At 43.8% G+C, this 25,902-nt stretch overlaps 1 protein-coding gene and 1 long non-coding RNA gene across 4 annotated transcripts in view; one reads left to right on the top strand and one right to left on the bottom strand.

Annotated features, from left to right (window-relative positions):
* LOC142582978 (uncharacterized) overlaps positions 1–24,711 on the top strand; it is a 42,252-nt gene extending 17,541 nt beyond the window's left edge. For both annotated transcript variants that reach the window (XM_075693178.1, XM_075693177.1), the window contains exons 4-8: positions 9,557–9,624; positions 10,291–10,377; positions 10,469–10,612; positions 14,703–14,839; positions 15,684–24,711. In XM_075693178.1, the coding sequence (XP_075549293.1) occupies positions 9,598–9,624; positions 10,291–10,377; positions 10,469–10,612; positions 14,703–14,839; positions 15,684–24,318 (9,030 nt within the window). In that variant the 5' untranslated portion in view covers positions 9,557–9,597 and the 3' untranslated portion in view covers positions 24,319–24,711. The remainder of the gene's footprint in view (positions 1–9,556; positions 9,625–10,290; positions 10,378–10,468; positions 10,613–14,702; positions 14,840–15,683) is intronic.
* LOC142582983 (uncharacterized) overlaps positions 1–25,902 on the bottom strand; it is a 52,081-nt gene that overhangs the window by 12,248 nt on the left and 13,931 nt on the right. For both annotated transcript variants that reach the window (XR_012828527.1, XR_012828526.1), the window contains exons 2-4: positions 8,936–9,070; positions 6,717–6,807; positions 409–497 (exon numbers count right to left, since the gene is read on the bottom strand). This is a non-coding gene — a long non-coding RNA (uncharacterized LOC142582983). The remainder of the gene's footprint in view (positions 1–408; positions 498–6,716; positions 6,808–8,935; positions 9,071–25,902) is intronic.

The raw sequence follows: 25,902 nt of genomic DNA, 5'->3' as shown, positions 1-25,902 counted from the left end.
ATGTGATATAGTAGCTCCTTTTCTTCTGTGGTAAATAATTCAATGACTAGTGCTAAGGAAATGCTGCCCCTCTTTCATTGTCGTGTTCTTTTCGTCCTATTGAGCTACTACTTATGGTGGGACTGACATGTCAACATTTTCAGAAGTGCAATCTATTCAGTCTAGCTGAACATATTTCCTTTTCATGGTCGTTTAAGCAGTGCTCCATCAGTAGCACTCTGCATAAATGGCGTGTGAACTGGCTTTGAGCATTGTATGAATTCTGCTACAAGTTGTCAATGCTGCTGCTTAACATGAACATTGCATGGCTAGGATTTTAATAGCTGAGTAAGGGACCGTGGTAAGATTTTGTTGTGCAGATAGATAGTATCTCTCTCTACATCCTGACATGATGTTGAAGCCGCTCACCATGTTTTCAGTGCTGTGCATGGTTCTGCGAGCCGTAGGCGAGCTGTGACATGGTGACTTGATGTACATCATCTGCAGGGGTCCATTGGCTGCAAATTGCCAGGTTGGCACACTTACAATTTTTCTTTGTTGTCATTCTGCATGTTGTTACAACAGGTACGCACATGTTCATTAGCAAAACTGCGTATGTTAACTTCTAAATTAAATTAAGTTGAGGGGTTTTACGTGCCAAGACCATGATCTGATTATGATGTATGCTGATGTGGGGCACTTTTGAGTTAATTTTGACCACCTGGGATTTTTAATGTGCACTCAATGTATGGTACACAAGCATCTTCTTGCATTCTGCCTCCATTGGAATGCAGCTGCCGAGGCTGGAATCGAACCTGTGACGTCATGCTAGGCAGTGCAACAATGCCATAGCCACCGAGCTATTGTGGCGCGTTATGATAATTTCTGCCGATGTTTCTTGATGATATTGTTTTGGGCAAGTGGCCTAAGGATTGCCCAACAAGGAGTTATTTATCACCCTGTCATGTTGCGAAATTTCACTTCCAATGAGTGACATATTGTTGAACTATGTCATTGTTCTTGCACGTCATTACATGGCAAGAATTAATGTCATCTTAAAATTATGACAGTAACAATAATTATTAAAGAATTAACAAAAATGACAATTGCCCTTCTGTTTCATTAATATCATTTTGCAGCAATCAAATTAGCTCTGAAATATGTGATCCGCCAATTTAGACAACTACTTGTTGCGGCTATGCAGCAGAAGTCAAGTCGCGCCAAGCCAGACATTCAAAGGGCAGGTAATGTGGCAAACATGTGTGCAGACGACTCGGCTGAGTAGAGATGAAAATGGCAGTGACATGTCGTCGCAGCTGTCATGTGCATGCAAGCAGAGCACCACAATGAACAAAGGCAGTTGGCTCCTGAGATTGAAGCACAGGAAGCTATTTCAAGAGTGCACAAACAGCAGCTTATACAAAACGAATGGGGGAGCCAACAACAACGAACATGGCTGAGATGGCAACATACCTGCGAACCTTTCTGAATTTTCCATAAATTTTATAAATTTGGGCTTGTTCTACGATTTTCCGAAACTTGCGTCAAGTTTTATGAAAATTATAATGTTTGCAAGGAAGTTTCAGAGGTGTTAAAATTTAGGGTGGCACATGGTTGCAAAATATGCCTGAAGAAACATTTGTTGGGTGTGCTCAATGAACCAAGATCTGGTATGCAGTGGGCACAGATTAGAAAATGTTCAAGGTATGACTGGATGGGTCAGCCTCCATAAGGTTGCAGTGATAATGCTGGGGATCCCGCCAATTCTTCGCAGTACTCCTGATTGCAAAGGGATAGTATTTATTGCAGGCAAGACCCAAATGGAGTTTTGCTCGTCGGTCTTGGAGGATAAACTGTGATAAAAAGGTCAAATGACACAAGAGGGGGTGATTGCTTTGAGCAAGTTTATTCATACAGTTGCTCGAGACAGGTGACATAGGAAACAGCAAAGTTGCTGAAGAGTCATCGTGATATAAAAACAATATATTTGTTAGCCTCTGATGTTGCAAATTCTGTTACAGCTTGTATGATTCTGCCTTGTAAGGATAGAATCTTAGATTCTATCACCGTGGTTGCATCTAAAGGTAAATCAATGTTAATAAGATGAATGTGTAGCCTACAAAAGGTATGTGCTCAGAGCACATTTCACTGTGCGTGCTGATAAGGCATCGGTGAAGCATGTATGATAAGACATCAATGTGCCTGACCTCCAAGCATAATTATTATGGCCATTGTGTAACCCTTCCAGCTTTTCCCTTTTTTTCTTTTTTGAGTTCTTTTGTCACATAGTATCGTTGAGTTCTTTTGTCACATATTATCAAATTAACACAACGGTTTATTTTTGGCTATGTGACATGGATAATGACAAATGCCCTCATGGTATGGTCCTCACTTTGCTATCTGATGTTAGTGACATGGCAGGACAGAAACACGGAAAATGTGCCGGTACGTTAGTGACACTGAAAGGGTTAATGAAGTGTAACGAAAGTAGTAAAGGGGGTGTCCTTGTTACTAGAAAGAGGTGAAAACAACATATTTTTCTTTTCTTTTTGAATACAGTGGACAACAGAAGATAATATTAACCTACTTTTCCACTTCTTAACAAGGGGCAGTATGCAGTGCAAACCAGAGGGGACAGAATAAAAATATAAGAAAGGGATAAATGCTTGTGTACAGCTATTGGAAGTTGGAACTTGTCTAACTTTGACATGTTATTGGTTTGTTTGGTTCATGCTGCATATTTGTGTACCGTCATCTTTAACCACGTTGCCAAAAAAGGTGTTACATGCAAGATTTTAAGTGCGCTTTTTGTTCCCCAGTCTGGTGCATTGGTTAAGCACCAGATTGCAAACTTCATCAGTTACTGCAGCAGCCTTGTTTCATTGAAAGTCATATGTGAAGGTTTTGTAGTTGGCCATAAACTTAAGATTTCTAGGAAAAGCTCCTCACAAAAAAACATGCTGTCTGTGCCTGTTGTCTTAATCTGTATAAAAAAAAATAAAAAAACTGTTACAAATTGGCAAATTACTAGTGCGGATGAATGAAACCCAAAGAAGTTATGGCTGGCTAACTAAAAGTTAATCTTTCATGTTTCTATGGTTTTTGTTATGTCTGGGTATCAAACTGGCACTGAACCGTTGAACCAGAACATTACAATTTTTTTCACTCCAAAGCGAAACTAAAAGAAAGAAAAAAATGCTTTTCAGTGCAGGTTCACCACCTATTCTGGAAATTTTCATGCATGCATTGCCTGCACTTGTGCTCAACTATGCTACCTCATTTGTAAATACGCACGATCTTCCCGTGATTTTGAAAGCAGCAGCGCCTTTTGTACAGTTTTCAGCGTATTGCGTCAGTGGGCAGACTTGTTGACACGACAAAACTATTTGCATCGAATCCAATGCATGGACCCACCAGACTGTGGTGCACGCAAAGTACCTGAGACATTGAAGCATGTATGCTTGTTGCATGTCCCCAGTATTGTTGATCTCCTTGTTAGCATTAATTAACAGGCCGTACAGATAAAAGGCATTACTGGGCCGTCAACCGGACATGCGTATTAATGAAGCGAGCTATCGAGGCTCTCTTAGAAAATTTAGCTACCACAAGCCTAGATTTAAGGCAGTGAACGAGCCTGTCGAACGCAAACTTAAAAATAATCGCATCACATCCTACTATATGTCCTTATCATTACTCCTTGGTTCCCTATTTTTTCCTTTTCGCTTTCCCCCTAAGCAAGGTAGCATCCTGGATGACTGTGTGGTTCTTCAGTATATTCTCCTCTCACTCTCCCTAATGAAGCTTCGTATCGCATAGATTCCAGCATTGGTATTGAGACTCGCCATGATGCAAGAGGATGGTTAATAGAAAACATCCTATTCTCTTCAAGTGCCGGCTTGCTTAACAAGAAAAAAACCAATATTCTACAGCCCTATGCACAAAACATTTTCTTCCATAGACTTAAGCATAGCGTCCAGTACACTTGTGCCATATCTAGAATAGAACATGAATAATACCCATTATGGAAGTGGTTACTTCCCCATTGTTCTAAACCTTACAAAATAAGCTAAGTGCTCTGCACACGTTCCTCCATTCAGCTGACTGGATGACGTTTTGCGAAGTAACACACCTGCCCTGGAATGATAGCTGTCAACTTAGTCTAGACGATGCATTAGCATACATAACAGAGTTCATTATTGATGCTGCATCCGTATGTATTCCCCACACAAATGAGTCGCCTTTGAAACTACGTATTTGATGTTGGAATGAGGAGTGCAGGGAAGTCCGGAAAAAGCAAAACAAGGCTTGGAATCTCCTCCAACTCCCCAACCACAGAGAACCTAATTAACTTCAAGGCAATTAAGTCGCAAGGTAGAAGAACACACCGCCGTGCTAAACAGGAAAGTTGGGAAAAATTCATAAGCAGCATCAGTTCTTATACAGGATGTAACAGGATGAACAAAATAAAAGGCCGTGAAACACATCCTTTACCATTACTAAATACACAAGGAGACACTCTTGAGGACTACGCTGATTGTCTAGCAGCACACTTCCAGTACATCTCATTACACAGATACATTCCTAATATACCAGCGACAAGCAGAACGACTGCCTCTCGGTTGGAAAGGCACGTACAGTGAAATTTACAATCGTCCATTTATCATGGCGGAGTTCCAGGCCTTCCAGGTCTGCTCCAGGAAGTGACAGTAATGTATGATATGGTCAAACACTTACACCCTCAAAATCACAGAACACTACTGACACTCTTTAACTCCATGTTCTCTGCCGGCTACATTCCGTCTACCTGGAAAGAAGCAATCGTAATTCTTATTCTCAAAGAGGGCAAGGAACCTTCCTCACCCAGTAGTTATAGGCCTATAGCTCTGACAAGTTGTTTATGCAAGCTCTTTGAGAAAATGATTAACCGGTGCCTCATTCATTTTCTTAAAAGCAACAAAATACTCAATCCCTTATAGTGCGGTTTGAGGGAAGGTAGATCCACAACAGGTCACTTTTTCCGCATCGAGACAAATATCCATGATGTGTTTGTGCACAAACAGTTTTTCTTACTGTACTTTTAGATGTGGAGAAGGCGTACAAACAACTTGGCACTTTGGAATCCTCCAAGATCTGTCTGAAATTGAAGTCCAAGGCAACTTACTGAATGTTATTCAGAGCTACCTCTCCCATCGCGCGTTCCATGTTAGAGTTGGCAACATTCTGTCAAGTCCTTTTATGCAAGAGGCTGGTTTTCCACAAGGTGGTGTGCTGAGCTGCACTCTTTTTATTGCCAAAATGAGTTCGCTCTACACTGTCGTACCACATACTATGTTTTGATCTGTATACGTGGATGACATCCAGATAGGTTACAAATCAGTCTGTTAAAGTATCTGTGAGAGACAAGTACCACTTGGCTTAAGTAAATTGTCTAATTGGGCAGACAAGAACAGTTTTAAACTAAACTTTCAGAAAAGTACATGTGTCATGTTCTCAAACAAGATAGATGTACAGCCAGACCCCATAATAGATCTCAATGGAGAACGACTATCTGTAAGCCGTGAACATAAATTTTTAGGTATCATTCTAGACTTGAAGTTCACTTTTGTTCCGCACCTGAAGTATCTTAAAGCAAAATGCCCCAAACTATGAACCTACTGAAGCTCCTGTCACGCACACCCTGAGGATGCGACAGGAGATGCATTATAAAGTTGTACAAAAGTCTAATATTAACATGCCTTGACTACAGAGCAATAGTCTATAATTCTGCTGGACCTAGTGCTCAGAAAATGCTAGATCCTATCCACCACTTAGGAATCCGCCTTGCTACAGGTGCCTTTAGGACTAGTCCTGTGCAAAGCCTGTACGTTGAATCTAACGAAAGGACATATTTAAGCTTTTTGTATGCCTTGAAGGTAAAATCAGCTGTAGGTAATCCATGCCATTCAATTAGTCAGGACTTGTCCACGGCCAGGCTGTTCCGCAACCGCCCGGCCATCCAGCCTCCTCTGTCCGTCCGGTCGGAAGCACTCTCAGAAGAAACTGGCATCCCTCTTTTGGAGAATGTCCTAATGGCTCCTACACGGCTTCCACCGCCTTTGGAGTGGCAGACTATTCAGTGTGACATCTCTTTCATAGAAATATCGAAACGAGCACCTGAGGCACATATATATTCACATTTTCTTGAACTTCAGGAGAAGTTTCTTGAACTAGCAGGAGATGCTTCGAAGTCTCCTGCTAGTGTTGCTTATGCAGCTCTCGGACCCTTATTTTCAACATCTGAGACACTAAATCCACACACCAGTATCTTTACAGTGGAAGCACACGCTATACTCTCGGCTATTCAATGCATAAGGGTCACAAATGTCGCTAAGGCTATTGTCTTCACAGACTCCGTTTTGAATTAACTGTAAAGCTTATTGTGCCCCGCATATATGTGCAACCAAGTCATTGTCTTATGCTGGGTACCTGGCCTCAAAGGTATAAAAGGCAGCGTAGCTCCTGACGAAAACGCTACGTACGTGAGTTTTAGTGACAGAGATGGAAATATCCCGATCCCTGCCACAGACCTAAAGTCTTTTCTATGCATTAAACTGAGGAACCATTGGCAAGGAAAGCGGGATACCCAAGCATTGAATAAGCTTCACATGATAAAACCAAAACTAGGGAACTGGATACCTGGAAAAACAGCATGATATAAGGAAGTACTTCTTTGCCGATTAAGAATAGGAAACACTTACAGTTCTCACTTTTACCTCTTGACTGGGGGAAATCCTTTGACTTGTAAGTGCAGCAACATTCTCGTAGTCTTCGATGTTCTTATTCAATGTCCTGCAATAGAAGCAGAGAGGGAAAGGTATTTCCCTTCTGCATATTATGAAAATATACCTCTTCACCTAGCCTTTTTTCTCAGTAATGAACCACTTTTTAACCTGAAATTAGTCTTTCTTTAGCCGAAACAGACACTCTGAAAATCATTTGGCCAGGTAACTTTTACCAATATGATTAACAGCGCTTGTATTCAAGGGCTCTCTTGAAGCTCTAGCATCACTGTTATGTTTTGTTGCATCGTGTTTTTTAATGAAGCCCAATTGCCTTGGCCCACAACACTAACTAATCAGTATCATTATTTTAGTACCTATATGTTACGTCATTTACAGCGGGTTCTTCTTTAGGCCCTTTTACAGCCATGTCACATCTACCATGTGCCATGGCGCTCTTTAACCATAACTGGCCCTTGCGCAATAAAACACCACACTTCATCATCATCAATTCTTTTGTAACTACGCGCAGCCTGAAGAACAGGCAGCGTAATCTTTCAGTGCAGCTTAGCAACACCGTCAAGTTATTGTTGTGTTGTTTTCCTGTAATTATTCCTCAGCTATGCAAATGAACTTGAACCTGTTCGAACCATTATTTTTTCATTCTGGAGTTGAACTGAAACTGAGCCGTTTTCAGTTTAAACAAAATGAAAACCAGAACGCAAAAAGTTCCAGTTGGTGCTCCGTAGTTTGTGGTCTGCACCATCTTTTGAAACTGTATGCGTAGTAGTGAGAGATCACGTTCTTAAATTATCACTTGTAAGAGGGGTTCTTTGCTTTGCATTTCATTTGTCGATATAGTAAGTGAAAAGTGGCTCACAATGTGATGAAAACACTTATAAAAGCGTGAGCAAAGCACAAGCTCGTCTGCAGTGCCAAGTTCTAGCTTGTAGCACCCTGCTACACACTTTCAGGCAGGGAAGGGCAGTGAGTGGACGTACAGTCCTATATTCTTTTGCTTGTCCCTTTCTTAAGTGGTGCTGTTGAAGATGAACACATAGTGAAACCTTAGCACAACAACCATCGTAATAACAAATTATCAGATATAACGAAGTAAATCTAAAATTCCTCTCGCCAATTTCAGTGTGTAATTGAATATATGCTTACAAAGAATATCGATATAACAAAAATAATTTCATGCCGAATACGCGTTCACACGAGGTCCAACTGTAGTGGCTAAATACATCCACGCACATGCTAGGACATGTGAAATGAGCTGCGCTATTCGAATGGTGAATATGTGCAAGCTCCCAGTGAGATGCATTTGCAGCTGCATTCTTAGCTTTAGCTGAGTGTAGTATGCCACACGTTGTTATGAACTTTAAGCATAACAGTTATGACAGAATTGCCATTAAACCTGACATTCCGCTATGCAATCTCTCTTGAGTAACTGGTAGTATCAGAGGGTTATATATATATATATAATGTTTTTCAGGTTGTTATTACTGTGTTATTTTATGCATTGGATTCATCTTACAAGTGCATAGTGGTTGCTTTTTCCACTGGTGTCTACCATGATGCTTCTTGTACTTTTATATAAGTTATTATTATTATTATTATTATTATTATTATTATTTCTTGTCATGTTCATGCTTGTTGTTCAGCAAACTAGTGACACCACATAAAACAGCTTTGTGAACACTCACGTACTAGTAGTAATAATGGTACATATACAGTGTAGTCCAGTTGTGGTCATCATAATATTACTCATTTTTCTGGGCAGATTTTATGCAACTTCAGTTAATCATTTGGGAGAGAGATTTTATTGCTATACATGGTTATCATTAAAATAAGCGATATTGTGAGTGGACTGGCTGACTATAGTTGTCGCAATATATCTTTAATATGAGGTAGCAAAGTACAAGTAGGTTGATGTCGTCTACTGTTAATTTCCCAGATTTCTTTTCTAATGCTCCCTTCATATTTTGTTTGAACAGGATGGATGCTGTTAGACACTCAAGTAGAAGCTCCATCGCTGCCATGGAAGCTGCTGGAAAAGTTCAAGCAGAGCCTGTCCACAGTGTTTTGATCATCAAATGATTCTCTGTTGTGAATAAAGTATTGTTGTAAATGGGGCTTTGTTGTGTTGCATCACTTTTCTTTGCATGAAAAAAGCATTTTTAAAAAAAAAGGCTCACCGTAACAAATGCATTCAGAAAGATGGGCTGGGTGTCCAATGTTTGTTTGATTGTTGCACGTTCTTCGAAGAGCTGGACAATTTCTTCAGCACCAACCACCAGGGGTATGCACGAGGCAAATCTTCAACGGTATACCTGTGGAATTTCCAACAGCCAGCTGTTATAATTATGCAATTTTTTTTATGCCTAAATGTTGGCAACTACAGTCACAGGATAATCGGTGTTACACACTCATGAATGTCCAGAAGGTTTTCGTTTCTGGCAGTCATGTGAAGGCTGCAGTACTTAAATGCATTGAGTAGTGATGTTGAAAATTTTTCCTTTCTGACATGACAGGAGAAAAGTTGACCGAGGCCATTTCTCGGCTGTGGTAAAGAGTTTTGTGAAAAAGTTGACTCAAGTAAATTCTTATTCAGTGTTTGTCTTGAATTGTATGAAGCATAATGAGGATCAACAAAAGCGTAGATTAAGAGAATTGGAAAAGTTTCTTGTTAATATTTTCATTGGAACCTGACTCATATTTTTAATGCTGGCCACAGTAATCTGCGAATGTACCTACATCAAGGAAGACTGCAGGGTATGTAGTACGGTGCAAAAGAAGTGCATTCATCTTTTTTTCAGGGCGCACCGATCCCTTGCCAATCATCCTCAAGGAAGACATCATGGGATTTGGACGAATGGAGATGGAAGTACGAATCCTCTAACCACTTCTGTTTTTTTCTCCAGTGTTAGTTACTAGCAAAGCTGTGCAGATCGCATTGTTTCAAATAAGTTTTCTCATTTTTTTAGGTAATAAAATAGCCATGTCATGTTAAAGTGTGGGAATGCACCTAGCCTAATAGCAAGTCCTTCGCATCTGCCAAAATGTAATCTGCTGCCAATGTGGTTGGTGTGGCTGTGCAGCACTATTACAACTATTACGTTTTATCTGAAGTTTGCAGGCTTGAAAGTGCAAAGGTGCAGTTGCTGTAACGTTAAAATCTAGACGTTGGACAACTTAGAAGTTCTTGGCTCACTAAAGTTCTCTTTTAAGCAACAATGAAGTAAGAATATAAATGATACTCCTTCAGCTGTAGTGATCAACAGTCGTCGAACAGGTGATGTTACTGGTGCCGACGTTTAGACAGGTTGACTTGTCTTAATGACAATAACTTTGTTGTTGCCCCAACAAGGACAAGTTCGTTTGTTGCTCCAGCAACATCACTTGTTTGTTCACTTCTCCATTTTCCTGCAATCCTCTCTTTAGCAGTAGTTTTATGTTTGTAAGTAGCTTTTAGCATACATTAGTTAAGCCTCTAAGGTGTATTGGGAAACTGCCCTGACACCTTTTTCTTTTCATACTTGTGCACTTCCAGATGGACTACGCAGAGGAGACAACAGAGAAAAGGAGAACACTGGAGATTGAGAAGGAAGAGACAGAGGAGCTCAAACTTAAGTACAAGGTGACTGCAAGCATTCTTCACTGGCATGCATCCTCCTCTGGTCAAAGTATTGAATTGCCAATCTTTCTTTCTTTTTTTTTTAACTCTCAAGGCCGTTCAAGAGAAAGAAAAGGTAGTTCAGGAGGCCTTGGCAAGCCTGAAGGCCAATTTCTACTGTGACCTTTGTGACAAACAGTACACAAAGCATCAGGAGTTTGACAACCACATCAACTCTTATGACCATGCTCACAAACAGGTATGTGTTGATGCAACTTTGCAACCTGGAGAGCTTACAGTGCACTGGGTTTTTAGTGCAAGCACCAGTTTATGCAGTGTTGCTGAAAATAAAAGGTTGTTGTAAGTGTTCGTGCCATAACTTAGAAACTATGCTTATAACATGACATAAATCAGATGATAAACACAGGTGCTGACTGGCAACAGTCATGTTAATTTGTGGTCAAAAATCCTGCTTGTATACTTGTTATGCTACTGGCAAAAACAAAAGATAGCAAATCATAAGAGGAACAGTCACTAAGACTAGATCATGGACCTGACCTCCCTGCATTGTGCCTGTTGCCAGTGTTGTTTCTTTCATTGAATATGCACCTACTGGCCAAAATCGGGGCTTCATTGCTGATATTACGCATTTGGTTACCAACGTGAAGCAGCTTGCTGTGAATACCATGCAGTGAATGACATTTTAATCATCACTGTGATTGTGAAATGGTAAATCAAATAGAACGCTTGGTCTCTGCAAGTGGTTGCCTTTAGAGTAACAAATCTAGTGCTGTGCTTTGTCAGATTACCAGACCTATGGCTGCTGGATTTTGTATCTTTTTTTCAACAGCTTTGCACGAGATATTATACACTACAAGTTCAGTAATGGTGCGGTTAAACACATTTTAAGATGTAATCACCTGTTTAATTTCATCAACAGCCCTCTGTATCTCAACAGGCTGTTGCATCCTTAAATCAGATACAGTCAGACGTCTTTATAGCAAAGTGCTCGGGGCTTTCAAATTCTTTATACAGGTCACTTCGTTGTAAAAGTCATGCATCATACCACTCACTCGCAATAGAGCAGGCTAAGCACATTCAACAAAAGGAAACCTGTTTAACATGAATTGAAAGACTTAGTGAAAGAAGTCTCTAACTTTTTCGTGCACGCTTTGTTTGACACGTTGTGTGACTGCAGCCATCCTCATTGCACAATTCCATACCATGCTTTGCAGTCAAACATAGGAGCTATGCAAAGGTGCGAGTCATCTAATACTGCCATCGCCTTCCTTGTCATCAGAATTCTTTGTTCTGTTTTGGGATCTTCACTACTGCTGCCTTCCTTGACGCTCAAGTCCTTTCTTTCTTAGATGTCTTTGAAGATGTCGTCGGCCATCAGTTCTAATTATGTCGTCATCTGGCCACCAACTTCGAAGTATTCATTAGCAACCTGTGCTCATTGATGTGTTGCAACAAGCAGCATACTACGAGTCGAGTGATTCCTGGAGGAGTGCAGCAGGACTTCTGATATTGGCAAACTTTTCGAGTGTGTCGCTAGCACTGCTGGAGGCACCACTACGTGGTGTTCATTATAAAGCAATGAATTGCCCATTGGGGACACTTAAATTCCTTCGTTATACTGGCAAATTCATTGTTGTGGTCTTCATTGTAGAGGCATTTGCAATACATGTGAAAGAGAGGAATTTGGCTGGGACCTAAAAAATCCTTCATTATACAGGTCATTTCACTGTAGTAGCATTCGCTACATAGGAGTTTGGGTGTACATTCAGACGTGTTGAAAACTAAATTCAGACGAGAACTGTGAATTTGCATGAGTATTCAGATACTGAATTTATCATATTCTTTATTTTACTACGAGGTATCTCTTTGCTCTCTGCAACCAAGTTATTTGTGTGACCACGGTTTACTGTGCTGCATATTAAAGCGAAAGCTTTACTAAGCCAACCAGCGCGCCATTTTGGCTCGTCGCGCCATATGCCGTATGCAGACAGCCGTATGCCATATGCCATATGCCGTGGCCGACGAACAACCTTGAGCCGCCGTTGCCTAGCAACGCCGCAGCCGCACTCCAACAGATGGTGCCACCGTCGACGCCGCTGCCGTCACCGCTCGCTCCACTAGATGTGCTCCGCTGGGGTAGAGGGAGAGGAGGTGTCGCCTCGCGGGGCGCTTTACCTCAGTGTATTTAGTCGTTATGGAGAGCACGAAAGAGACGCAACAACGACAGAACGAAGCAAGGAAGAGACAGTGCACTCAAGAGACGCCAGAAGAATGCGCCGCACGACTCGAGAAGCGTCGTAACGAAGATGCGGCTAGAAGAAGTCGTGCCACGTCCCAGAGTGACTCTTCAACTGCGGAAGAGACCGCTTTTACTTGTCGGAACGAGACTGTGCGTAGACGACGTGCCGAGGAAACGGAGGAAGAACGTGCAAGAAGACTCGAGACCACAAGCGTAGCCATGCAGCTCTTGCTTTCGCAATTCAACTAGGGTTAAGCAGAGCTGAACCACAGGCAAATTTTTTATAGCGTGTACAACTCGACCGTGACCTTCCGTTCTCTCTCTTGTCCTGATGTGTATTGTTTGCTCCTTTCCCTATTGTGAGGTAGTCTGCTGAATGTTACTTTCATAAAACCTCTTGCCTTCCTTCATTTTCTCTTACTTGGTGTGCAGCAAACATACTTTTGTGTGGGACTTGCAGCAGCTTTCTGTCATACGCTGAAGCACCTAGCTTGTGTAATTGAAAGTGGTGGTAGTTAATTTTAATGATCTCGTAGTGGTGCTGCCCACAGCAGTGGCACCACTTTATATAACCACGAAAGAAGACTGGCTAGCTTATACATCATAGAACAGTCCATGGGCTGTCTAGCGCGGCTTTTGTGGCATGATAGTACATTACGAGCCAGAACAAGGATGCTTTAATAAATGTGGGCAGTCACGCAACACCAGCCTCCTAAAAGCCATTTTTGTAGGTTGAAAGTACTAATCTATTTGCAGTAGAGCCCAAGCTTGTGGATTCAATTTCCAGCTGTGAAGGCTGCGCTTTGACTGGGACGAAATGCAAAAAAGCTCATGTACTGTGCATTGGGTGCATGTTAACCCTTTCAGGGTCACATCTTTTTTTTTTTTTTTTTTATTGCAGGTTCCAATTCTTCTGAGGGAACTATTTCGGAAAAAATTTACCGTAATTTTTCTAGGGTGACCGTAAATTGAGAAAAAAGATGTACTCTTCATTCATGAATAACAACAATAAAAAAAGAAATAAACTTATAAGAATTAAAAATTTGATGCATTGTTATAGTTCAAGGCTTAGAATATGCGCACATGGGAATATTTCGCAAGTCTCAAATATTCTTGCTCTTACACTAATATTTACGTCCATAGCTTAATCGAACTGCATAGGTGAGCGCACTCAAGAAAACTGTGTGGTTGTGTGCCCGTCAAAAAAGCAAAACGTGTGACAGAACTTCCACTTATCTTCATCTTATCGACAACCAGATGCAGTTAGATATCACGAGTCTCCCCCCCCCCCCCCTCCCCAAAAAAGAAAAGGAAATGCACGCACAGCGGCATCCTTCCTATGCTCACCCCTGTGAGCACTAAACGAGCGAGAAACAAGCGGCCGCCCTTTGAGCAATTAGTAACGAGATAGCCATTAGTTTTGCAAGCGCAAGAAGCCGAAACTGTCTGCAGAATAAAACACAAACCACCGCCCACCCGCTCGTGCGCCAAGTACGAGCGGTACTATATAGACGCGCTGGAGCAAACTAGCTCTAAAGCAAACCATGCAACGAAAACTGAGAGAGGGAGGCGCAAGAAAAAAATTCCTTGTATTCCCACATAGGGGCAGCACATGCAAGAAAAGAAAAGAATAAGAAATTGGCACGCTTTTTACACCTACAGACGGCGCCGTAAATATACAGCATCGACCATTTTGGACTTGTTCGCGGCACCATATATTTGCATCATTGGCCCTGAAAGGGTTAAAGAAACCCTAGGTGGTCAAAATTAATCCGTAGTCCCTCCCCCACCATGCTGTGCCTCATAGTCAGATTGTGGTTTTGCTATGTAAAACCTAAAAATTCTTTCATTACTATATGTATGTATGGCCCAGTGACTATGGCATTCTGCTGCTGAGCACGAGGTTGTGGGTTCAATTCCTGGTGGCAGTAGCCACATATCTATGGGGGTAACATACAGTAACGTTCATGTACAAATCAATTACTCAATCGGCACATTGCCAGCCACCACCTTGAATACGAAAGTAATGCTAGTAGGATGTAGGTTCAACATGTACTTCACTGACTGGTAATGTGAATGGCTGATGCAGAGACTGAAGGAGCTCAAGCAGCGGGAGTTTGGACGCAATGTGCTGTCAAAGGTGAAACGTGAGGACAAGGGCCGTGAGAAGGAGCAGCGGCGTCTTCAGCATTTGGCAGAGCTGAGGGCTCATGTGGCAGTGATGCGGTGAGCTCTGCTTCTGTTGCTTCTTCACTGCTAGCCTGAGCCACACTTCTTTCCATGCTGCCCTAAGGCATGAGGAATGTCTCACTTGAATGCTGAATTGTTTCTTTGTAACATCATTATGTGGCCAGTGTGTGAGCAAACTAAGCATCAGTGCCATGCTATAATGTCTACTGCAAAATTTTTCTGTGGTGCTGTGAAAGCTGAAAGCACTATGATTACATACGGAATTACGTCTACTGTAAAATAACTGTTCTGATGCTGATTCAATACCCCTGCTGAGCCTGGCATTATCGTGTCATCCACACATTTTCTGCTGCTTTCAACTGCATTTCCCGCTCCATCAGTAATGTGAAACTTGGCATGTATAAACTGCTGAAGGGAATCTGAAGAAAGTGTTCGCTCAAATTAAAGTATGTGTGGGGGATGCTGTAAAGGTTTGCTGATCTGAACAGTAGTTCATTTAAATATGTATTTGATAGCAATGTTGTAGAAACATAGTATTTCCCATTAGGCAGAAAAAGAAGTATTAGAAGAGCAAGCATTAGTTACGAATGAGTAACTTCTGCTTTTTCTGGATAAACGCCAGGGATACATGCTGTCTCTCTCGTGTGAGAGCCTCGTCCGTCCCATGTGATGGTGCCTGGTCTTTTAATTGGAAGGCCTGCACCTTTAGAGATGTTTCACCGTGTTTGCTTTATTGATGAACCATCAGTTGAGCGTTCAAACAAATACATTCCCAAGTTTACTCGTTCCTAAACTAAAGAATGAACCCTTCATGTTTATTTTTTATGATGCTGTTGTGCTAACTTTCTCTAAAAATATAATTACTGTTTTCTTACTTTAGAGGACCCACTGAAATGGGAACTGGAGAAAAGTTCAGAGGACGTTTCCAGCAAGTGGACTATGTAGATGAAACAAAGCCACAAGCATCATCACAGTCTCCCACTCTCTATGACAGTGACGAATACCAGCAGGACACAAATGAATGCCAGCAGGACATCAATAAATGCCAGCAAGACACCAATGAACTCCAGCAAGACATCGATGAATGCCAGCAAGATGTTGATCAAAGACAGCAGCAAGACGTTGATCAAAGACAGCAGGAAGCCGATGATAGCCAGGACGCTGATGAAAGCCAGGATGCTGGTGAAAGCCAGGATGCTGATGAAAGCCAGCAGGACTCCAACAATGCCAGTTCGAGTGATGATGATGAAATCGATGAAAAAAAGGAACAGGACCTTGACAGCCAAGCTCAGAGTCCACCTGGAAGTTTGCCAGAAGAAGAACAAGATGAAGAAGAAGCAATCATCCCACAAACAACATTTTTTGCTGATTCGAACATATTCGAACTGCCACCACTGCCTGGTGAGATTCCTCTTCCTACCGACATTCCACCTCCCCCACTCCCACCTCCATCTTTAGGCCTTACTATCTTAGACCCTGGTCAAGAGAAGTACTCGCCAGAAGAGCCCACACCTGCCCTTCCAGAGCCTGCTCTGCCCGAGTTGCCACAACCTACGGTGCTCGACTTGCCACAACCTTCAGTGTCCGAGCTGCCGCAGCCCTTGGTGTGTGAGCTGCCTCCACCTCCTACCCCACCTACAGAGGCACTCTTGGCTGCACCAGAGCCACCCCTCATCGAGGAGTCCAAGTCTAAGCAGCTTATTGGCAAAGCATTGGCAAAGAAGCGACTCATCGCATTCTCTTTGACTTCAAACCAGCCCCTGCAGAAAGCCCTTGAAGTGAAGAGGGCAGCTACTACAGTGACAAAGCCAGTCAAGGGTGCCTTGTCATTCAGCTTTGCTCGGAAAAACATTGGAAAAGTGGCCCCCATTTCAAGTGCATTGTTCAAGGAAGATGATGACCAGCCTGATGAGGAAAGCCCAGAAGTGACTGCTGCAGCTGCAACAAGTGAAGAGGTACAGCCGAGTGCTGCTGAGAGTAAAAGTGCAGAAGAACCTGAGAAAAACGAGAAGCCATCTACCGAACCTGAGCAGCAGGAAGACAGTAACTTTTACTTTGTGGCCCCTCCCAAGAGGTTTAAGGTGAAGCCAAAGTTCGAATTCGTGAAGTTTTTGAAGAGTGATAAGTTTGAGCTCAAGCTTCCTGATGATGCAGTGGAAGGAGTTCCAGAGAAAAAAATTAAAAATGAGTCACAGGAAGGAACCAAGAAACCAGTTGATGCCACAGGCAGCAAAGCAGATTCTGAAGAAAGTCGTGGAGATGCGAAGAAAAAGCAGCAACCTTCTAAAGTTAGTGACAAGAGTGAAGGGTCTGCCAAAAGCAAGACAGAGTCTCTTGATGTCTCATCTCGAAATGGCAGCAAGAAAAAAGAGAGTGCAACTAGTGGTGCCAAAACAGAAAAGAAGGATCGCGGCAGAAGTCCTCGCAGCGGTAAGCACTCTAGAGACAGGAAAAGTCGTTCCCGTGAACGTAAAAGGAGTCGTTCAAAAGACAAGAAACGAAGCCATTCAAGGGAGCGAAGGAGAAGTCGATCCAGGGATCGACGAAGGGGGCGATCACGTGAGCGCCACCGCAGCCGTTCTCCACGAGATAAAAAGAGGAGCAGATCCAAGGATGGAAAGCGAAGTCGCTCTAGAGACAAAAAGGCAAGCCATGCCAAGGACACAAGAAGGAGCAGGTCGAGGGAGCGGCGGAGGAGCAAGTCCAAGGATAGAGGCAAAGACAGAGCCGATCATAAAAGTGGGAAGGAAGCCAAGAGGCGGTCACCTAGCAGGGAACGAATAAGTCACTCAAAGGGCCGTGCAAGGAGCAATGCTGACAGTCAGAAGAAAAAGGAAAAGTCTGCAGATGACAAGAAAAGTAAAGAAAAGCATGCCACTACTAATGACCATAAGAAGGAGGAAGCAGTACGGATGGAAACAGCAAGTGCAGAGCCACAGGCTTCAAGTCCAGATGCACCCCAGGATGATGGCACTACACAAGCAGTGAATGGTGAGGAATCTACTGGTGATCAACAGGACGAAGAAGAAGAGAAGGCTGCTAGAGGGCCCAGACGTTCGCCAGAAACCGCTTGCAAGCAAGACAAGAAGCAAGCTTCTGATTTGAGCACTTTGCAAACTTCATGCCATAAAAAACCTGATGAAGCAGGTGCATGCTTGGAAAAAAATGAGCCAGTGTTAAACTTGATGTGTGAGGACAGCCCACTTGATACTCTTGGAGAAGCAGACAGTTGTGACAGTGCAGACATGTTCCAGCGTTCACCATGTAAGCTCTCGACATTATCCACTGAGAAGGTGCCACTTTGTGATGACAAGACTGAGACTCATGGTGATGAGATTACTGAGCAACACATCTTTTTAACAACCTGCTCTGTCAAGTTGGATGAAAGTGACAGTGGGAGCAAACTTTGCCAGATGCCGAAGTCTGATTCCCCGTCACAGATACGCATTGACAAACCATTGCCTGAAGAAGCACAGGAAACTCATGAAGACACAGGAGCAATTGGTCAAAAACAACTTGAAAGCCAAACTGAGAACCTTAAGGAAACTAGTGATGACTCTGGAAGTTGTGATGATCCCGTCAAGGCACAGCAGAAGTTCTTAGAAGAAATAGAAGCTACCAAGAAGAGCGCCCTTGTGACAGTGCAGAGACAGAACTCTGAAAGCAAGGCAGAAGTTTCCGGAAATAACAAAAAGACCAGCAAAGCAAGTAAACTGAAGAAGTCAAAGCCTGAGAGCACAGAGTTATCAACCATGGACCTCATAGTCAAGGAGAAAACTGCCAAGGCAGCTAAAGAGAAGCAGAAGACCGCAAAGGACAAGCCACAGGAAAAGAAGAAAAAGAAACGAAAGAGAAGGCCTAAAGCATCTAGTTCGAGCTCATCGTCATCGTCATCCTCTTCCTCATCATCTTCAAGTTCATCACGTAGCAGCAGTTCAGGCACTAGCGGTAGCTCAAGCAGTTCAGGCAGTGGCTCAGACTCTGAGAGTTCCAGCAGTTCGTCTTCTTCCAGCTCTAGTTCAAGTAGCTCTAGCAGCTCATCATCTTCATCCTCTTCTTCTTCTTCGGAGTGCCCTCAGAAACTGAAGAAAAAGAGGAAGAAACTGAAGCTGAAGTCCAAGATGCTTAAGGAAAAAATGGCTAGAATGGCAAAGAAGGCACATACTACTGCCAAGACTGTGCAAGCATGTGCCACCATGCTCACACAAACTTCTGGCATTGATAGCATACTGACCATAGGCAAGCAAACAACCCAGACCACAGAACATTCAGGCAGTACATTCCACATTGGGAGTGTGTCACATTCTGCACGCACAGCTGAAGACTCAAAACCACCACAAGAGCTTGTCCAGGAAATTACTGCTTCAAGAGGTTCCATCGAGCAAGTTATCGTGAAGGAGGCATCAAAACCTGACAAAGATTTAAATTTGCAAATGACCTTTCACCTCGAGCCAGTTGAACCTGCATATGGCGCACAAACAAGCAAGCAAGCTTCGGATAAACTGCAACACAGCCACAGTGTTAAAGGTTTGGAAGAACTGTCCTCGAAGAATGTCGCTGATGTCCCCTGTGAACCAGAAGATCAATGTTTGAAAATTGAGAAGACCACTTCTGATGCAGATAAAGCACATAGTGATGCTGCAGGTGCTCCCAGCAAGACTACAGAGCATTCTAAAAGTGGACATAAAAATAAAGTTGATGACAATGAAGCGAAGAAGCCTGATCTTGCTGCTGCTAAAGTTATTACAAGTGGCCAAGCCAAGGGAGCTTCTGAACCTTCAGCCAAGAAAACTGTTGAGGTGCCTTCGAGCAAGAGTCCCTGCAATGTCACTGTTGAGCACCATAGTAGTGCCGAGCGCCGTAGCAGTGCCGAGCGCCGTAGTAGTGCTGAACGCCGTAGCAGTGCCGAGCACAGAGATACAAAAAAAGACAAAACGGACTGCCCACCAAGCAGTCGCCAGCCTACTGGTGATGAGAAAGCAACTGAGAAACTTGACAGTAGGAGAAGTAAGGAGCTTAAAAGGAAGAGTGAGCCATCTCCAAGTAATGAGCCTGCATGTAAAAAAAGAACTGAGCAGGATGCAACAAAAGCAAACAAGGTTGATGTCAGAGGAACCAGTCATCGATTGCCGAAGTCCGATGCCACTACTGCAGAGCACAAGAAGTCTGTTGCAAAGCAGGAGAAAACAAAAAAGGAAATAACAAAAAAGGAAGATCAGGAAGGAGCAAAAAAGGCTAAGGAAGAGGCCATTTTGGACCCAAAAGAGAGGGAGAGACTTAAAGGTGAAGCTTTAGAAAAAGCACGGAAAGAAGGCAGCGACTGCATTAAAGTGAAAACAGCCGATCGAAAGAAAGAAATCAACTGGCCTATGACTCTTATTAGATATACTAACAGCAAACCATTTATTTCATATGGCTGCAACCCCATCTATGGCAAGATCAGTGTAGCATTTGTAAAAAAGGAGAAGAGGCCTTCTGTAACTAGTAGTTCTGAAGAAAAAAAAGAAAAGAAAGACATTCGCGAAGTGCCAAAAAATTCTGCAAAAAAGGATGGCCATAGTAGAGCACACAAGTCAAAAAAGGACGTACCGCTGGATGCTTCAGATGTAAACGAAGTGGCGTCACCTTCTAGGGAAGCAGTAAAGGAATCGGATGCCTCTGACCTTGTGTCTCCTGACCTCAATGCCATGTCTGGACTTCAGGCTTTGCAGTGCCTGTATGACAACATGGACAGTCCAGAAGTGCCAGCAAAGGATCTGGATTCTGAAAATGAAGCAAGTCACCTCAAGGCTGATCAGCAGGATGTGCCTGAAGAATCGGCATTCAGCGATCAGCAGGCAAACAAAGAGTTGGATGCAGCCAGGCACTGCAGTGTTGAAATCGCACTACCCAGTTCAGAAGCTCTTAGTGCAACACGACACTCAAAAGGTGCTCTGCTGAGAACCCCAGAGCATGAACCACCAAAAGCGGAGATGGAGGTGTCGTCAAAGTCACCACATGCTGTACCAGAAAAGGCAGAATCATTGCCAGCTGAACCTGAAACGACAGTAGAAATTGCAGAACAAGAAGCTGATGAGAAACATAAACTGGAGAATGAAGGAAAAAGCAGTAGCGCGAAAAAACAAGTCATTTATGAACTAACTCATCCAAGAAAATGTTTTATGGAGGATGAAGTTTTGCACTCTGGTCAGGAAGAGGTCCGGCTGCCAGAGATGGAGAAAGGAGGGAGTGCGCCTTCACCTAATGCCATGGATGTTTCTGGTGATGTGGTTGACCTACTCTTAAGTAACGAGACTTCTCTGGAAGAAACTCGTTTCTTGGAGTACAGTTCACGTATCAAAATCGAGAGCATAACAGACATTGAAAGCGCTCATGTGGAAACTGTGGAAAGTGTATTTGAGAAAAGTGAACTACAGATGAAAAGATCCATGAACACCATAGCTGAGAAAAGTGAACAACAGTTGGAAAGTGCCATGAAAACTGTAGCTGAGAAAAGTGAACGACAAGCAGAAAGAGCCATGAAAACCATAGCTGAGAAAAGTGAACGACAGGCAGAAAGAGCCATGAAAACCATAGCTGAGAAAAGTGAACGACAGGCAGAAAGAGCCATGAAAACCATAGCTGAGAAAACGAAACGGCAGGCAGAAAAAGCCATGAAAACCGTAGCTGAGAAAAGTGAACGACAGGCAGAAAGAGCCATGAAAACAGTAGCTGAGAAAAGTGAACGACAGGCAGAAAGAGCCATGAAAACAGTAGCTGAGAAAAGTGAACAACAGGCAGAAAGAGCGATGAAAACCGTAGCTGAGAAAAGTGAACAACAGGCAGAAAGAGCAATGAAAACCGTAGCTGAGAAAAGTGAACCACAGGTGGAGAGAGCCACAAAAACCGTAGCTGAAAATAGTGAACTACAGGTGGAAAGAGCCATGAAAACTATAGCTGAGAAAAGTGAACGACAGGCAGAAAGAGCCATAAAAACCGTAGCTGAGGAAAGTGAACGAAAGGCAGAAAGAGCCATGAAAACCGTAGCTGAGGAAAGTGAACGAAAGGCAGAAAGAGCCATGAAAGCCGTAGCTGAGAAAAGTGAACTACAGGTGGAGAGAGCCACAAAAACCATAGCTGAGAATAGTGAACTACAGGTTGAAAGAGCCACAAAATCTGTAGCTAAGAATAGTGAACCACAGGCGGAAAGCACCATAAAAGCAGAAGAGCAAAAGGAAGATGTAGCTGTGGCAGCAGCCAGCCCTAGCATGGCTGCTTTGCCAGAGGAATTAGTGTGCACAGAAACAAGTCAGATGGTACCACTTGGAGCTGACAAAGACCTGACTTCTGAATATGAAAAGTTCATGGAACAGCTGAACCTCGGAAGTTGCATTGAAGTGGAGGTAGCACAGGAAGTTGAAGTGCCTAGTGAAGATCCTCTTGAGCCTGAGCAAGCTCCAGATGTCATCAGTGCAGCACAAGCTGAAGGCAAGAACGAAGTGGATCCTGTGTTCACTGTCCCAATGCAGACTTCACTGGTAGCTTCGCTGCCAAATGATTTATCTGAAGTGCCTGTTGAAGACATTGGGGCCCTTGAGGTGGCTTGTGAGAGTGAAGTCAGCAGCTCTCCATTTTTACCATCTGTGCCACCACCTCCGGCACCTGTACCTGCACCTAGTCCAGCGATTGCATCTGCCCTTGGTGCAATCACTTACCTTTCCTCTGTTGGTTCTACTAGTGCAGACAGCCAAGCATCCTGTGTTGCTCCCATTGGGTCCATGGTTCCTGCTGGAATTCCCATTGCTTCGCCATTGCCGTTGCCAGCTCCTGCCTCGCATCCTACAGCTGTATCATCAGTTGCTGACAAAGCTCCAATTCCTGTCCCTGTTCCGGCAGCTCCTGTTGCTATGCCAGCCTCTGTGTCCTTAATAACATCTCTTCAGTCCTCTGTGCCACTTGCTGGTTCCAGTCCACAGCTAATGTCATCTGCTCTTGCAGCTATAAGTGCACCTCTGTCTGTTTCAAGTTCATCTGCCTCCTCAGATTCTTCTAAAAGTACTGTGCATACAATTTGTTCAACAAGTGACGTTTCTCTTTCACCGAGCCAACCTTCTTCATCCAAGAGGTTGCACAGGAAAAGGCACAGTGACATTGCCAGAATGTCTACTAGTGCTGAGGACATTGCACCATCTCCTCCTAAAAAGAAAGGTTCAAAACACAGCTCACATAAATCTGCATCCCAAAAGCCAGAACTTCCTGCCCCGCCAGAAGTTTCCAGTAGCAAGAGTATGTCACGGCCCATCATCATCAAAGTTCAGGCGAATTCTGAACCAAGAATGCAATCAGCTGCTCCTCAGATCTTGCAGACAGAAAATGTAGATGGCTTGGAATGTTTGCCTGTTGAGCAATCGGCACTAGAGGTCTGTGCTGAGGTAGAAGTTGGAAGTGATGTCTGCACAGAGGAGCAGGTAAAGTTTCCATCGTCAGATGACATGTTTGTAACCATCATGGACACTGAAGATATATGCCTCGCTGCTGTTGAGGAAGTGGCATGTTCATCATCGGATGACCTTGGCAGCGGCTTGGCAGTGCCTGCAGAACAACCCGAAGAGAAAGAAAGCTCCCCACCACCGCCTCCTCCACCGCCTCGTTACTTGCGGCTCAAGCCACGCAAAGGCTCGTCATCATCATCTGTTAGTTCATCCAGCTCTGTAGAAGAAGTGCCACCGCCGCCGCCGCCGCCTCCACGGCCACCTGTTCGTTGCTTGGTGCTCCCTCCCCCACCTGCAGGTATTCTCTTGCCAGCCGGCAGGGGCACCCTCTCAAGTGAACCGAAGAAGTCCGTTACTTTTGCTGATGGCATTCCGCCAGGCAAAGAACCACCGTCAAGTGGGGGTGCCCCTTCACCGCCACCTCCTCCACCACCGCCACCTCGTGAACGCAAACACCGCACAAAGGTCAAGGTTATCATACCATCATCTGTAGCAGACTCCCTGCCACCACCTCCACCTCCCCCAAAACGACCACCACCACCACCGGCTGCAACGGCACCTACTCTGGCCACTTCTTCGACAGCAGCTACAGCAGTGGCTGCGGCAGTAGCCTCAGCAGTTGTCTCGGCAGCAGCCCCTGCTCCCCCTGTTGCTGTGGAAACCGTGGCTGCTGCCTACCCGCAGTACCAGGTGCATGTGCCCCAGCAGGCCTACCCTGCTACAGGATACACTGTCCCATACAATAGCTACCCAGCAGCAGGCTATGCATACACAGCCACTACACATTTGGGGCAGACGGTAGCGTACACCTATGCACCTGGCCAGGCGGCTCACCAAGCCATGCCCATACAGCAGGTGCAGCAGGTGCCTCCTCAGCAGCACCTCTACACCAATGCTACTGCTGCTTCTTATGTGTACCACCCACACCAGATTGTACAGGCTGGTCCAGCTGTGATGCAGCCTCCACAGCAGCTGCAGCAAGCGCACCTTCCACCACCACCGCCACCGCTTGTAGGCCAGCTACCTCCCAGGCCACCCACATAGCACTCGAGTGCCCTTCAGGACATTGTGCACAGCAGTGATTACTTTCCAAGAAAGATACTTTGTGTTGTGGCATTAGGTGGCACAAAACAGGACCTTCAGAGGAGCAAAGGCTCTATTGTGGGCTCAAGTCATGGGTGCTTGCCATTTTCTTGGATCATGTGTAGCTCTGTGGACATCTGTGAGTCAAGAGCTCTAAACATATTTGTTGCGTCGTCTTCACAGTGAATGTTTTACCTGAGGCTGGTATTCCAGCTTTGATTTGGAACAAGGTGCATGTCACTTAGCTTTTGTTTACAGTGTACACCATGAACATACTGCATTGAACATCGTTATAAATTGTGTAAATATGCTTTTTGTTATTCGTAGAATAAATGAAGTATTCTTGTGGAATAATTGTGCTTCATGATGTGTTGTTGTGGTGGTTGGCTTTGGTGCAGTAAAAAAAGTATGTGCACTACACAGAACAGCAACAGCAGCAAAAATCAACTGTAACAGCATTAAAGTGTGCCATGCATACACTGTATGGTATACATTGATAAGATTTCATATTCAAAAAGTACACCTGGACTGCAAGGGCTGCCACCATGAGTATAGAATAGGAATTTGGGGGGTGCCAACAGGTTACTCCTGACCCCTTGTGGTACAGTTTACATGTTCTTGGCATGCTGCATTCCATCGAGAATGCAACCCTGCGAACAGAAACGGTGATCCCCTGCTTAAGATTAAACTGCAGTATCTTCTAATCCATCACAGCAATGCTGATTATATGGCATGTTGGTTGCCTAGGATTATATACAGCACTTGATTACATGAGATTACATGGCACTTTTTAAAGTCTAGATTCCTGTACATGGTGATTTGTCATATTGCTCTGGCACGTCATGGCCCACTGGCGATTCACCAGGGAGTTGTGCGCCTCAGGGTGCAAAGATATGGTGCCACAATACGTCAGATAAGGTGCAACTACAATTTCTCTCTCTCTGTTGACTTCTAGTAAAGATGCCACTTGTACACTGCAGGAAAGCCCTGCACAATCACACAGGGAGAACAACCGCCATGATCCACCCATGACCTACCCGTGACCCACGTCGCAGTGAACATGTAAAAATGTCTCGAGCTGCAGCTATTTGTGCTTGATAAGTGACCCTTGAACATTTAAGTGGAAAGCAAAATCTGTGTTCCAAATATTTACCTTAGTTTACTGTTTGAAAACCACTCCTCTTTCCAGTGCACTGTTCAATAAACAGCCTACCAAAATTTACTCCAGGACTTGCCACAGTGAGCAAGGAAACTGAATACAATTCAGCAGTGAGCTTCACACTTGGAGGCCGAGGATAGAAAGTCTGAGAATTACACACGTTAGGCATTAATAGCGCGGGCAACAGAAGGCCAATTTGCATTGATGTCAATTTTATACACAGTCTCTCTTCAAAACCATGTTTCAATGATGAAAAGCTGAGCCAGTTGGTAAAGCTAAATGGTATGGAAGGGTAGGCATGCAAAAACAGACGCGAGAACAACGATGACAATGTTTGTGCTGTCTTCGTTCCTGCACCCATGTTTTTGTATGCCTGCATTTGTGTA

Source organism: Dermacentor variabilis, chromosome 5 (genome assembly GCF_050947875.1).
Source record: "Dermacentor variabilis isolate Ectoservices chromosome 5, ASM5094787v1, whole genome shotgun sequence".
Lineage (NCBI taxonomy): Eukaryota > Metazoa > Arthropoda > Arachnida > Ixodida > Ixodidae > Dermacentor > Dermacentor variabilis.
The sequence above is the reverse complement of the archived record's forward strand: the minus strand, read 5'-3'. Positions and strand labels throughout refer to the sequence as shown.